The sequence below is a fragment of the Delphinapterus leucas genome, chromosome 2, assembly GCF_059928025.1.
Source record: "Delphinapterus leucas isolate spDelLeu-1000000601 "Yukka" chromosome 2, BTC_Dleu_Yukka2, whole genome shotgun sequence".
NCBI lineage: Eukaryota > Metazoa > Chordata > Mammalia > Artiodactyla > Monodontidae > Delphinapterus > Delphinapterus leucas.
Genome location: NC_143130.1, coordinates 103494094 through 103509996, shown reverse-complemented (window position 1 = coordinate 103509996; position 15903 = coordinate 103494094). Strand labels below are relative to the sequence as shown.

The 15903-nt window shown below is 41.5% G+C and overlaps 1 protein-coding gene across 1 annotated transcript in view; it reads left to right on the top strand.

Annotated features, from left to right (window-relative positions):
- FMN1 (formin 1) overlaps positions 1-15502 on the top strand; it is a 307167-nt gene extending 291665 nt beyond the window's left edge. Inside the window, exons 16-17 of the mRNA XM_022587546.3 lie at positions 1783-1867; positions 4070-15502. Coding sequence (XP_022443254.2) covers positions 1783-1867; positions 4070-4114 — 130 coding nt within the window. The 3' untranslated portion in view covers positions 4115-15502. The remainder of the gene's footprint in view (positions 1-1782; positions 1868-4069) is intronic.
- The last annotated feature ends 401 nt before the right edge of the window (positions 15503-15903 follow it).

Sequence of the window (15903 nt, the reverse complement as noted above, 5' to 3'; positions counted from 1 at the left end):
TATTTGCTCTTATCAGCTATCCATTATCCTATTGAATCTGATCACTAGGTGGTTTTCAGTTTTTCATTATTGCATATATTGTCACAGTGAAAGGTGTGCCTAATTGTAAGTTTCTTCGGGGTATCTCCCTAGAAGAGTAATTGATAGCCCACAGGGTATGTATGTTTTCAGTTTCAGTTGATGCTGCCAAAGCCAGCTGTACCAACTTACACGCCCTCATACACAGTTCGGCACTTCCCATTTCCTCACATCCCCAGTAACAGTTGATATTGCCTGACTTTGATTCGCCTATCTGATGGATAAGAAATATTACTTTGTTGAATTGATGAGCCGGATAAGAAATAATATCATGTTGTGGAATTGAATTTTTATAGCAGCTTTATTGAGATGATTCATACTGTAAAATTTACCCTTTTAAAGGTGTACAATTCTGTGGTTTTTCGGTATATTCACAAGGGTGTGCAACCATCACTGCTACCTAGTTTTAGGAGAAACCCCTTACCCCTTAGCAGTCACACCCCTTCTCCCCTCCCCTCAGCACCTGGCACTGCTAATCTACTTTCTGTCTCTGTGGATTTCATATCAATGGAATCACATGACATGTGGATTTTTGTCACTGGCTGGCTTCTTCCATTTACCTTAATGTTTTTGAGGTTCACCCACATTGTAGCACATATCAGCACTTCACTCCTTTTTATGGTTCAGTAATATTCCATTGTGTTAATATACCACATTTTGTTTATCCATCTAGCAGCTAATATAAATTTGGGCTGTGTCTACTCTTGGCTATTATAAATGATGCTGCTACAAACATTTATATATAAATTTTTGTCTGGACATACATTTTCATTTTCTTGGGTACACATATATTTATATACCTAGCAGTCGAATGGCTGGGTCATGTGGTAACTATGTTTAACATTTTGAAAAGCTGCCAAACTGTTTTCCAAAGTGACTGTACCATTCTCCAGACCCATCAGCAATGTAGGAGGATTCCAATTTCTTCACATCCTCACCTCCAACACTTGTTACTGTCTTTCTTTTTAATTCCAGCCATCCCAGTGGCTGTGGAGTGATAATCTCACTGTGGTTTTGCTTTGTACTTCTCCGATGACTGATGATGTCGAGCATCTTTTCATGTGCTTATGGGCCATTTGTATGTCTTTGGAGAAATGTCTAGTCAAATCCTTTGCCTGTTTTTTTAAATTGGGTAATTTGTCTTTTTATTTGAGTTGTAAGAGTCACTCATGTATTCTGAATGCAAGTCCTTTATCAGATGTATGATTTACAGATATTTTTCCCATTCTGTGTGGGTTGTCTTTTCACTTTCTTAATGTGAACTGGTGGATTTTAATATTTGTAGTTTTCGTATGTTTCTCCAAAGTTTCCGTTTTCAAAATTGTCTTCATCTTACCTACTGAGTGGATCACAAGCCAGAGAGCCTTGAAGTGTGCCCTGAGAGTACAGTGAACCCATCTAGTATTCCATAGATCAGAAACTCCTCCCGCATTGGTTGCAAAAGCACAGACTTCCCCAAAGACATCTCGGTGAGCCTCTCAGCCAGGGAAGGAAATTCAGCTTTGATAACCCAGAAGAGTCACCTTCTCAAAGTTTGAATTTAGTAATGAAAAGCACTGAAAACCGTTCCTTATATTTTCAAACTGCTAATTGGTTAATTCAACAGCATTTGGATTTCTGTTTAACCTGACCTCTTTCTTCTTTCCTTTTTTCTTCTCCTTTCTTATCCTCCTCTCCCCTCCCCCCTCCCTGTTTCCATTCCAGACTGAAAATGGCTCAGGAATCAGTCAGCAAGTTAACAGCAGAGAAGAAAGTGGAGACAAAGAAAATTAACCCCACGGCTAGTCTGGTGAGATGCATTTTTCACTCACAACCTCAAGACTTTTCATTATAACTGAGGTGCACCAGGAGTGGGTCAGAATTTAAAGGATAAAACTCAGAGGAATGAGTAGTATCCAGATTCTCAATTCCCATCCCAGAGTAGCATATGGGTAAGAAAGAATATAAAGGAGGACAGAGTGAGGAACAAACACTGCCTCGAGCGCTCTTCCAGCAAATTCAAACAAGGTCATTTCCTGATAAACCAAATGTAGCCACTTGCCATTTCACACCCTTCCGCGCCGCACCCCACGCCATGATTCCCCTCATCTCAAAGCACTCTTCTCCTGAAATGTTTAAGTATTCTCACCCTCACCAATTCCTTCTCCCTGTTAAGGAAAGGGGCAGGGATTATCCTCTTTTGAGAGTTGGTAAAACTGAGATGCAGAAAGATACAGCTTACCTAGGATCACTTCACAAATGGATAGCCAAAACCAGAACGAGACTCTGGGTCCCCCGACAGCTCTCCCCGGGCTAGAAGCTAAGCAGGCTAGTCTGTCTTCCTAGCTGTGAGGGGAAACTCTCGTCCTCCACAGTCCCATTTTCAGTAAGGATCACAAGGAATCTCTGTGTTACAGCTGGAAAAGCTAAATGGGTTAGGAACCCATTTAGAGGTAGAGATTCAAATCCCAGGTCAGCCGCTTACTAGTTGTAAAACCTTAGTGAAGTTACTTTGCTTCTTCGTTCTCCACTAGTACTTTTTTGCCGGCTGCTTTAAATCCTTTGGCCATCTAAGTGGGGTATGAGTTAAAAGTGAGGTTATTTCTATTGACTGACCGTGATGTCCTCATCACAACCCCAGCAGCAGCTCAATGAATGCTGAGTGAAGTCGATGAGTGAGAAATGGGAAAGTCAGGGCCATACAGCTGGGTCAGGGACAGCCATGGTTAGCTCACAGAGCTCCTACCTGAATGGACACATCCTCTGTGCCCACTTGTGCATGGTCTTCTGTTGGCAGTGGGTTCAACTCTTATTTCTGTCTTCCTCCCTCATTAGACACTGCCCTTTTCCCCAGGCCTCTTATTTGGGCCTCTATCCTAACTTTTACAGCCAAGCCTTATTTTCAGGGGCAGAGAGAATGGACTCAGGCCTGTAGACAAAGGGGAAACAGTGGGTGGACCGTGGCATTCTTTTATTGGTGACCTCCATGGAGAGTAAGCTCTCAGCTGTGATCCTCTGCTCCTTGGGGTGGTTTGTTTTGTCGCCTGTTTTGTTTTGGTGGGAATTAGGGAAGAGCTCATAAACTGATTCCTGATTCAATTTCACAAGTCAGGCGTGGTATCCAAACAGGATGGGTGTTTAAAAATTATCTTAAGTTTACATCTAGGCCAATTTAGTAATCCATTGCATTTTCACATCTCCTAGGTCACAAGAAGCTTAGGACCTGTTCTCAAAGGGCATCTCTCTGCACCTGCTCTTTGCAGAGGACTGTACTTGTTCCATCTCTTTTTTAGCCTTCTATTTGTCCACCTTGAAGGCCAGACACACCCATGTGTCTTACCATGCTTAATATATTTACGTCTAAGTCCTAGAAACAGTGAGGTCTGAGTTTCTGTTCTGTGTACTCTTTGTTTATCTCGCCATCAGACTTTCATGCCCTTCCTCATTAGAAGGCTGTCCCTGGGAAGGAAGTTCAGGAAGAACGGAGCAGAGCATCCTTGGCAAAATGGGAGCTTCTGCCATTCTGCAGAGACTAAATCTCGTCATCCTCCATTTTGCATAGCCTCTGTTCGGTCCTGCCAAGTTGGTCACATGCAGACACGCCTGACTTGGAAAGAGTGATTTTTCATATCTAGACTTCCTAGAAACTGTTTCTTGCGCACTCCCTAGTGGGAGGGGTCTTTGAGTAACACTGCGAAGTTAGGACCTTTGTCACAGAAGATGAGAACAGAACGGAACAGCCTGGCATTGTAAAGGCAGGTGTTTTAGATGGACATAGTTGGTTGATTAGCTGGTTATTTATTTTGTGTGTTTGTGAGGTGATAGGGTGGGAAGGGTAGGAAACTGAGGGTTTCTGGGAAAAAGGATAGAAATCCTCTCATTTCTGGGGCATTTGGTACCACTCTATTTGGCATTCTAGACTGACATTTGAGAAATGTACCAAAATTTGAGAAAGATAAACATTTTTAAAAAGGAGTTATACTAAACTCGATTTTTTTTCCTCAAACAACAGAAAGAAAGACTGCGTCAAAAGGAAGCCAGTGTGAGCACCACCTAACACAGAGATACAGGAGAACGGCGACGGTGAGACGTAGTGCTCGGCATGATCCTTTGTAACACCAGTGTTGCAAGAAGTTCTCGAAAGATATGTCACTAAATGTTTATTTTGCTCATCTCTTTCTGAGCACCCCGTGCCTTCTTAAAGAAGTCCCTTGTTAAGCCATAGGAACAATGAAAAACTGCTGAAGAAGTATTTGATAACTGTTTCTTCTAGAGGTCCAAAGTTCGCTCTGTTATGAGACCAGAAGAATTACCAAGATTTTCCGATTTTTTTTTAAAAGCAGAGATTTCAAGCTTTCTAACCCAAACCTGATGTATATAAACTTGTGACAGAAGAAGAAAAGGATGTTTTGTGACAGTTGCCTTGAGCAAGTTCAAGCCTTGGTCTTTACATAGTGCTGGTTTGATTATTGATCTTAATTTTGATCCTATTGCAGCAAGATCCTGAAGCACCCTTCTCGCCAAAAATGTTGAAACTTACCAAAGCTACTTTAAGAGGTCCAAGACTATCTATTTCCCACACTCGAAAAACGGTTATTTTTTCATTGCTTTTTTTATGTAACAGAACAGAAAATGGAATTATACATGGATGGAGAAGGGGGTTAAATAGCCATAAACTTCATCCTGGAGAACAAATTAGGATACAGGGAGTTGGCATCAGCCATTTAGCGAGACCCATTCTTTTGTTTTCATATCAGTTCATTGGGGTTTCCTGGACCGCTAGGGGTTCTCCACCCCTTCTGTCCCAGAAGAAACTGTGATACCTGAGTGGGGACAGATTTGAGGTCAAAGCACCTGCTTGGACAAGTGACCCAGTATCACTCAGAGCACATCTCACACCTCAAATCATCTCTGCGTGGATAACACCTTGGTAACCTACAGCTGAGCTGTACACCGTGTTCCGGGACCGGATGTGGCTGGACCTCTCCCACCAACCCCAGGAGGCAGTTTCTAGACAGGAGAGCAGGTGCAGCCCTTTATCATGACCTTGACCGACAGGCATGTGACGTATGGTGAAGCAGGGGGTTTTTAACGTCAAAAAACAAACTAAGGGCAGAAAAAGAGTTCTTTACATCAAAATGGGAAGAAGGTGACTACACTGATATTGAACTTGGAGTGGAATATCATACGTAGGCAGCTTTTTCTGACCCTGGAAGCCCATGTGACCACTGCCTCCTGAGTCACAGGGAAACCAAATTGGACCTCTGTCCTAACATTTCTTCCTTAAGCCACCACTCTTCTAGTCTATCTTGTGAGGAGAGAAGAGAGGAGCCTTGGGGTGAACTGAGATGAGGATCAAAGCCTATCAGGTTTCAGCCTTGAAAGGAGAGAGGCCCAAGTTTTCCCCTCCAATTGGTGGAGGACCGTCTAGAGATGAGCAGAAACTTTAAAACCCTTCCCCATCCGCCTGCCACGTGTGGCCTGCCCCTTGCCCCCCCCCATCTTCCCAGGGGCCTGAGTGTCTACCCAGGACATGCCTGCTAGTCATCAGCCCCCTCAGGGACCCCATAATAGATTCGGCCAATTAAAGCAGCAGCGTATTCTAATAGAATGCCCATTCGGGGAATCAAGAATGCACAGTCAGGATCAAATCAAGTCATGAAGCCATATTCATGCAGGTGCTAATCACCTTTTCTAACAGTTCAGAGGAAAGGAATATAATAATATGGTTTGGTTTTTTTCCCCCCAAAATAGAAGGATGAGACAAGCAAACTAGCAGAGCAGGTAAGAACTTACATGATTAAAAGAAGTTGCTTGTGAGCGAGCTTATCATACTGCTTTCCTAGATTGTTTCTCTTCATTTTCACTTAATGGTGAAGACGACCTAAGGAATTCCTCGATTTCAAACAAATTCTACTTACAGCTACCCTGTGCTCTGTGACAGTCCTTCTAGTATTATCATGCAAGAGAAAAAGCACCTGTTTTGTCCGTGCCTTGGGAATCAGCTTTGAGTTTAGTGAGAACGACAGAAGTCTAGATCCTTAATAATGGCTCCTTAAAGACTTGATGGGAGAGAACGGCAGGAGGCTCTCAGCGGGGTCCCTGTAGCCCGCTTCAGGTCTCTACGTAGGATGCTCACAAGAAAATCACTGGAGGGAAGCAGGACTGTGGCTTTATAACCCTACAAAAACATTGCTCTCAGGGAACCAGTGCTGAAGAATAATGAATGGAAACACTGAATTTGAGAGTTAGACAAATGCAGCCCAGGTTGGATTTCATCCTAGTGGACAGACTAGAAATTGGCAAATACCTATTTCTAAAGAGCAGCGTTTGCCTACCTCTGTTGGGGGAACCTAGTGAGTCCAATGTAGTGATAACTATTATCACTACACTAGGCAGGATCCCCATTATTCTCTCCCAGTTTGCGTCCTGCATTAGGTATCTGGACACCCTTCCCAAGTCCACACGTGGACTGCATTGTGACAGCACCCTCATTTCTAACTTGACTTCATGCTCGGTAAAGGTTCACAAGAGTTTGTTCAAGGTGGGCCATCTAAAACAACCTGGAGGCCCTGAGAACAATCCGTCCAAAATGCAGTTGAGATTGTATTAACTCCAACAGGTGTCGCTAAACTTTTCATGGAGAAGTAGTAGTTGGGGGGTACCACTTAGCAGAGTGGGCACTTCTGGCTGCTCTAAGCATAGCCCTGCCTGCACTAGAGGGACAGTGGCCAGTATTTCTACTCTGCGTTTAACCAGACACTCACACCTGACCTACTAGTCAGACTCGGAGAAACCTTAACTTATAACAACATCCTCTCTTCCTAGCCAAGCTTCATTAAATCCGAGGACACAGCAGATAGCAGTTCAGATTCCTGCATGAGTAACTGGCATAATCATCGAGCACACAAGTATATCACATATGACACGAAAGCATGATATAAACACGTTAGTTAAAAACATAGGCCTGTGAGGTATCAATAATCAAGTGAGGAGAAGGTGTGCTATATGGTTTTTTAACCCAAGAAGAGGCAACTTATGGGAGGGGGTGTGGTGAAGGGAAGAGGTAGCCAAGAAGAAATGGATGATGTGTTGATGGTCGAGGCCCAGGGGTCACAGGTGATGGACCTGCTGCCCAACAGTTACCTTTTGAATCTTTGGTTGTTGTCTGTGATACCTCTTTAAACATTCATTGCAACTACCTAGGAACTATGAAGAGAGAAGGTCTGAAATCTGGGAAGTAGAATAAGGAAATCCAGTGGTGCTCTTCCATCTTTCAATGTTCTAGCCGAAACAAATTGGCAACATCATTGAGGAACTGAGTGCCAGATTGGGTGCTGGTCTCTGACCCCCTCTTCTTTCCGGTAAGAACAGTAGAAGGTGCACGCCTGCTCAGCCTCCCTTAGGCACCTCCTTTTCTCATAAGTACTATAAGGAAAGGCATTTCCCTAAATGATAAACTCCTATGCTGCTGGTGGAGAACCCGGAAGAACTGAAGGAAGGAATAAAACTCTTTGGTGGTATTGGAAACCTCCAGCAACATGAAGAAGTCATTGGTATAGTCCTTCCAAGACCATGACTGGACGTAGCAAAAGAGACGTAAGTGTATTTTTAGTAAAGATTTGCTTGTTGGACTGGGATTGCGCATCTCTCTCTAGATTATACCACTTGTATGGAGGAATTTTCATTTTACTTCTATTCTTGCTTTCTTGGACATCATATTTTCTCATTTCTATTTCTGCTTCTTTCTTGCCTGGTATCACTGACGCAGATCATTGCATACACTAGCACAGCAAACAGCACACAGACGGCCGGTGTAGAAAGGGGAGTTAGCAGTACAGACCTGCGGGCTCTTTTCCAGTAGCCAGACTGTAACATTGACATGGGAACCTCTTCATTGTCTGACATTCTAAATTGATCTCTTTTGTAGTACTGCACCCTTGCCAAACAAAGATAAAACCAATTTGGGGCTTTCTATGTTAAGGGGAAGGAAGAACTGCAAAAAATACAGCTTTTTTTCCCCCCAAATACCTGATGCAAAAATCAAATATCCAATTTTATAAATTAGCTTAAATAGTCTAAAAATTGCTAACAAGAACTCTCATTAGATTTGAGCTGCATTTTTCTTTGATCCTGCCTGTTCTAATCAGGAAAAAAATGACCAAAAGGGGGAAGGGGAAAAAAAGCATTAGCAGATTTAGCAATCCACAAATTAATTAGTTCCTGAATCACACACAAAAACAACAAAAAACAGACATATTGTGAAACCCAATGTTATAGAAGTCCTAAGCACATAAGGATTTGAACAGCTGTGAGGGCTGATGAGTGTAGACAAAGTAAGAGCTCTTAACTGCCCACTTGAGACTTCAGCCTAAACCAGGCGATTTTTAGAGTGTGAATTCAAGGGAGTCAAGTATTGCTCTGAGCAGTCTATTTTTCGAAAAGCCACGTACAAAGAGAAGTAGTATAATATAGTGAAAGAAGTGCTAGACTATGAACATTTCCTTTCTCTCGTTCTCTCGTAAAAGCAGTTTATAAACGTATGGAACGTCCAGAAGCCCATGAATACCACGCTTCATAGGTTAGGTTTTTACCTCAGGAACACAACTAAAGAGAGTCGATTGAATAAAGAAGTGAATTTTCATTCATGTCAGCTACTTTGTTATCATAAAGAAATCTGCAACACAAGAGAGACAAGTCTGTGTGGACAAACTTAACAGTATTTGAAACAAATGGCCAGTGTTTAACCTTTCCAAAATGCAAATAAGTTTCCATTTTCCAGCTATGGAGAGAGAGAATCTGGCTGCTTGGAACCTGGTCTATTATTGGTGCAGAAGTCACTTAAAGGCACCTTTTGGAACAGGCCTCAGCAGGTCTGTCTCCTTTAGACTCCCATAACGGTATTTATAAGTCCATGAGTGATTGAATCCAGGCAACGCTGGGCTCAGTTACACAGCTGTATGTGACTGAGAGGCTCGTTTTGTGTCTTTCTGCACACCTGTCAGTTGTTGGCACCTTGTTAGAGGCACTTAATTTTAGTTTCGTAGTTCTTCCTTTCCCCTCCCAAGGAGTGGGTAATCCACCAAATCCTCCCAGATCAGTGCTTTGCTGAGAAGTAGTAAATTCAAGAGAGTATTAACATGTCAACGTGGAAGCCAGTTCAGTAGCCTTATTTGTTCCAAGACCCTTAATCAACACTGTGATATAAACTTAGCATTTGGGAAATTTGTATAGTTGACAACTTACTTGGAAATGTGAAGATATGAAAATGGCAGCAAGTTTACTCTGTCTCTTAAGGCGCCCATGCAGTTTCTACCAGAGAAGAGATTAGGGAAGCAGATCAAGCCTCATTCAGTAGGTTATGCTGTCCTCAATGGAGCTTGAGGACAGGATAACCTCAAGCTATCCTATCCTATCCTCAATTCCTTTCTTCTCCACCCCCAGCCCCTCTCCCAACTACCCTGGTGATAAACAGTAAATAGAGGACCTTTTCCTTCTTGTCTGTCTTCCCTTCTCTAGCATGATGGTTCACTTCAGTCAGCGCTCAAACGAACTCTGGCATATCATGTCTATAAAGTACTTGTTCATGAATGTCTTCTTCATGCTATAATCTGGGGAAGGCTGATTTAATCTCAATATTTTAAATGAGAGTGGTAGCTAAAGCCATTAATTTATTCTACATTCCATATGCACATATAATTTTCTACTTTTAATCTTCTCTTAAATATACTAAGAATCTCCAGTGTATCTCCATTTCAGAAAGCTGATTCCTAGACTTCTGTGGGCTATTTTCTTTTTATGCTTTGTGTGAAATCTGATAGCACTGGGCTAGCAAAATGCAAATGAGCCCACAATTTCCCACAGCAATTTGGCCTTCTTCCCCGTGGAGTAAACAACCTTCTACCCACCCTTAAGCTGTTTTGTAGGCTGAGCATTTCCCTAGATTCTACCTGTGCAGACACCAAGGGGTTCTTTTGTCGCGGAAGCTGTAAGAATGTCTTAAAAGAGAATGAATACTTCTCCCCATATATAGTGTGAGCTGCCAGTGTGTTGTATTTAGTCTATCAAGTACGAAATCTGATGTTTTCAGGCATGCATGCCCAGTGGTTTGTCGACATCTTTGGCAAAGCTGTACGTACTTTCCTTCCTTGTTCTCTTCTAGGGCTTGCTTCCATTCTTGTCTCGTGAAACAAACGTATTTTTGTTTACTCGTCCCGGTCAGCTTTCCAAAATGAGAGGCTAGTAGCAAAGACCACTGAGTAGAAGGGAAATTACTCTCCACCGCACCATGACATGGATGGTAGGTGTATTCAGGAATGCACAGCTTTCTAGGAACTCTTGGGATGGATTCCAAATTCCAGGTTTCTATGAGGTATATAAAAATGGGTATATAGCACACAAAGATTATACTACTCTTCCCAGTAAGAGACTAAGAGATTCAAAATCTCCATTTTAGATAGGTTTGAGCAAACTATAAGTAGCTTATTTTTTTCCCTTTCCTCTTGGCAACTTGTCCCTACCTATAATCTTATATCTTCAGATCTGACCCCCAAGGCATGAAGAAGGTAGTGTCAACCCACTGAGATTGCCCTCTGCTTAATCCTCTAAAGATGTTCATTTCCTTTGGAAACAAATCAGTGGGTGAGGGGGAAAGTCTAGTGACAATTCTCTCTGCCCAGAGTGACACACATAGGATTTGGGGATCTACCAAAGGGATAGGCCTATGCCAAATATTAATTTTACAATTCTTCAATTTCTCAAGATGCAAATAATATGACCCTACTGTTAGTAGGATGTATAATCTTTGAAGAATATAAGCATTAAGAAAAAAAAGGCCTTCCCTTTAAAGAAACAATTGAAGATATTCTTAAAAAGGCAGGACCTTTTAAAGTTAGAAATTGAATAATTTTTAAGATTCTTTGGAGGAAACATGTCATCGATTCATCATCGTCTTTTCCTTTCATTGAATTTTAATTTAGACTAGCATGGAAGCAGAGTGCCCCTGGACTTTGATTTAGGGGGATCGTGCTTTGGCCTGGAAAAACACAGTACTGGCCCGAACGCCCAGAACCTTAAGTGACGTCAGTCAGCATCCTAATAGAAATCAGGCCTAACAGAAATGTAAATTATTTCAAGTCCTTTAGAGTTTAATTTTCTTATCAACACCCTCGACCCTGCTTCCTAAAATTAATCTGATCCCTGCAGTTATGTGTCTTCATTTTGCCCTGTGAGATTACAAGCAATGGGATAATGGAGAAAAACAGGAGACAGGGGAGAAGGAAAATTTGAACAAGGCCAGGGTGCAATGTTTTGCTGATACAATGCATTGTTAGGGAGCTGGTGACCGTTGCCATGGTTGTATCATGGGCAGCCTTTCAGTGGAAGCTCAGGGCATAATATGTACGAGGGCAGTGGGATGGGAGTGCCCAGTATCTCATGTTGGTCCGTGCCTGACAATGTTCTGGAAAAGCAGGTACCCCAGTGAGACTGGCCCGTGCTTGTTGAAATAACTCCAATGAATTTCTGATTCATTTCGATGGGGTCGGTTGTCCATGGACCTTCCTGTTTCCTCTATGCCTGTTTAAAAGTCACTTTGGCATCAAGCTTCATTTCACTTTTCTCCTTTCAATACTTCTGCAGCAGCCTCCCCTTCCTTCACACCCCACAGCGATTTTTTCCTCACTTTACTGTTACAGTTTCTCCAGGACCCAGCTTTCTCCACCCCTTTCCCCCACAGACACCTGAAAGTCCCCCGAGCCCTCACTCCCTCCTCTCACACCCTGTGCTCCATCCCCCAGCCCTTTGGACAGGGAGCTCTGCTGTGACCAAGAGAGAGACAGTGTTGCGACTGCCTCTCGTTAATGTCAGCACCACCTCATCACTTAGGCAAAGAGGGAAAATCCATAAAAGAGACGGAAAATACATTTCTTTCTTTATTCTACTTTATATTTTAAGAAGGTTGAGGAGAGGCATGGTTCCAGTCCTTCTCAATTTCTCAGAGATTTTTACTTTAAAACTAATTAGGGACCATTCTTTACATAAATTGTAAATCAGTTCAGGTCACCAACTATGATGTGTTTTAAGGCTCAAGTGTTGACTCTCAAGTAACTTTTCTGTGCTGCTGGACGAAGTGAATTCTGTGCAAACATTTTGAATCATAGGCTCTTTATCGCCCCTCAATTCTTACTGTTACTAATGATTCAAGCATCTTCAGGAATGTGGATCAGGATGTTGACAATTTGTGGTTATTTTCAAATCAACAGTAACTGTTACACTCTTGAAAGCACTTAAAGAAAGTATAAGCATGTCTTAAATAGTCAACCATTTGACCTGGAAAAAAGTTGGCTTTTCTGTTTAATTATTAGACCAAACTGTAGATGTAATCTTAAAGGATTTTAAGCAATAATGAAGACAGTTTGAGAAACGAGAAGGCACTTTAGAGACATGAAACCTTACATTACACGCTCTTGGATATTTTTTAAGGTAATAAGCTAATTGGATTCAGGTATTTTTTTCCCTTTAAATTTTTAAAAATACGTATTTCTAATTTGCATATTTAATTTTGTCAAAGCTGAGAAATGCTCTTTAGTTGAATTTGTAAATGTCATTTGCAAACCAAATGAAGTATTTATTTTTAAAAAGAAAGGGTGAAGGAACCAATATTGATTTGTACATAATGAAAATATGTGTGTGTGTGTGTGTACATATATATGTTTTCCTCCTTGACACTACTTGGTCCCCACATCAAGTGTATTTTTGTACATAGTATATATTGGTTAGAAAATGTAGATTGTCTATTCAAAGAATTCTATCTCTGTGATAGATTATATTTATCCTAATCTGTTGATACCTCTGATAATTTAAGAGATAGAACTCTATTTTTTTGGAATCTACAGAGAACTGCATTCATGTCTTCCAATTGTAAATATGCTAAGGGAATTTTAATAAATCTTGGTTTCATGTCTGTCTGGTGTGCAGTGCAGATTTGTTTGCAGGAGGCGTTTAAGACAGTATCCTAGCAGTGCTCTAACGTGGAGAATACCAGTCACTTCCAGCTTTCATTGCTGCTCAAGGGCAGCATTACTACGGAGCTGCAAGAGCTGGGTCTCAGTAAGTCCATCATTCACACTTTCTTCTTTCTCTCCTGTCCACCACACCAACAGTGCGTAAGCTAGCTAGGCATTCAAGGCTAACACCGAACAGACAAACCCAGACAAGCATGGTCTCAGCTATACTGACCCAAAAGCAACACTGCTTGAACATAAATTGCCCAAGGTGGAGGTGTGGGGTGGAGAGCCACAAGGACTGGTGACTTCATGTTATGGGATGGTGAGTGATAAGAGGAGGGAAAGGGAACAGAAATAGAATTGTGTTGTATTCTAACACGGAGCACGAGGTACAAATTCTTTTCAAGCAATGGTAAGAAACGTGCAGACATCTACGAAGAAGCTAAAAGACTTTCAGCAAAACACTCCTCTGCGAAACAGAAGGAGGATTGTGTGTTTCTTTAATGGATTCATTTGTTCAGTATTCCTGAATGCCATGCACTATTGAGTTCTAGAAGTTTGCTGAAACATGCCTCAGTGGGTACAGACAGACTTAATGAACAGACATAGTTATTATCTGGGGAGACATTTTATCACTAGGAAATCTTTTAAATCAGAGTCATAGAGCTGCAAAAGTCTTCAGACACTGGATAAAATCTCCATTTCACAGAGTGAAAACTACTGAAGTTCAAGGGACTTGCTGAAAGGTACACTCAACGTTAGTAAGTCCATCAAGGCTAGAATCCAGATCTCTTGACCCCAAGGCGAAAGCCCTTCCCAGCGCTCACGTCATTCATCACGTTAAACTCTTTTCTTCAAAAGACCTCCTTTATGGAGAAATGTTCTAGAACTGTTGTTTGGAAAGTACGGTCCAAATGCTCCTAGGGGTTTGTAGAAACCATTATTAGAGTTGTGCTCTGAATTAAAGCACCTAGGAGAGGGTGGAGGCTTGTGCATCATGAGCACCTAGGGAAAATATTCCACCTTAGGAAGAATCTCCTCTTTGATTTAACAGAGATCTCCTCTCCCCTGCTGAGCATAGTGGTGATATCTGTTGAATTTTAAGTATACATGCCGATGGTCCAGCTAACAGGCCATAAATTCCTGAGACTAAATATTCCCCTTTAGACTCTACCTGCCTACTTTCACCTGGATATGATGTATTCATGGAAATAAGACTTTAAAGTTGGCCTGCACCAGCCATGCCTGCTCGTATGCCTCCAAGTCTTTCTCCAAGTAACGTTTGCTTCATGCCCATCATTGCGTGAAGATGAAAGGTATTCAGTAAGATAAGGTAACTTTATAGTTATCAACGGCTACATAACAGAATACCCCCAAATTTGGTGTTGATTAAACAATAATCACTTATTTTTCATGGTTTTCGTTGGTTTGAGAGGAACTCAACTGGACAGTTCTCACTTGGAGTCGCATATGGTTTTAGTGCTATATCCACTGGGTATGCAGTCACCTGGATGGCTGGAACATGGACCTCTAAGGTGGCTGACTCACTTGGCCGGCAAGTTGTTGCTGCCCTCTAGGCTGCAGGTCTCAGTGCCTCTCTCTCCACAGGTCTGCTTGAGTGATCCAAGGTGAAACGTGTAATGATTTTTTTGACCAAGGCCTAAAAGTCACTTTCATCGTACACTATTGGTTGTATTTACGAAGTTCTGTCCCAGCTGAAGGAATGGGGAAGAAGAACCCACCTCCTGATGAAGGACTGTCAAAACCGTATTGTAAGAAGAGCATGTAAGATGAGAAATATATTGGTGCGACTATCTTTGCATAATACAATCTGTCTCTGTAACTTGACCTGTTCTTTCCATCTGGTTTTGTTCTTAAACTAAATTTTAGATTTTTTTCAAAATTTTCCCTACTTATTTGCCCCAAATCTTCCTTCCCTCTGCCTGCATATTAGAGCACAGAAATGTCTGTCTTGTTCCCCTGAATGCAGGCATTCTTTTTTATTATTATTGAAGTATAGTTGATTTGCAATATTGTATTAGTTTCAGGCGTATGGCATAGTGATTCAGTATTTTTGCAGATTATATTCCATTATAGGTTATAAGATAATGTGTAATACCTTAAATGCATTTTGCTTATCTATTTTATATACAATAGTTTGTTCCATACCCCTAATTTTTCCCTCCCCCACCTTCCTTTTCCTCTTTGGTAACCACAAGTTTGTTTTCTATGTTTGTGAGTCTGTTTCTGTTTTGTATATACATTTATTTGTATTATTTTTTAGAGTCCACATATAAGTGATATCATACAGTATTTGTCTTTCTCTAGCGGACTTATTTCACTAAGCATAATATTCTCTAGGTCCATCTACGTTGCTGCAAATGGCAATATTTCATTCTTTTTATGGCTGAATAATATTCCATTGTGTGCAGTATTGTTTAATCCAGTCATCTGCTGATGGGCACTTGGGTTGCTTCCATGTCTTGGCTATTGTAAATAGTGCTGCTATGAACATTGGGGTGCATGTACCTTCTCAAATTAGAGTTTTCATTTTTTCCTGATATATACCCAGGAGTGGGATTGCTGGGTCACATGGTAGTTCTATTTGTAGTTTTTTAAGGAACCTCCATACTGTTCTCCACAGCAGCTGCACCAATTTACATTCCCACCAACAGTGTAGGATACGAGGGTTCCCTTTTCTCCACACCCTCCCCAACATCTGTTATTTGCAGACTCCTTGATGATAGCCATTCTGACCAGTGTGAGGTGATATGTTGCTGTTGCTTTGATTTGCATTTTTCTCATAATTAGCAATGTTGAACGTTTTTTCATGTACCCA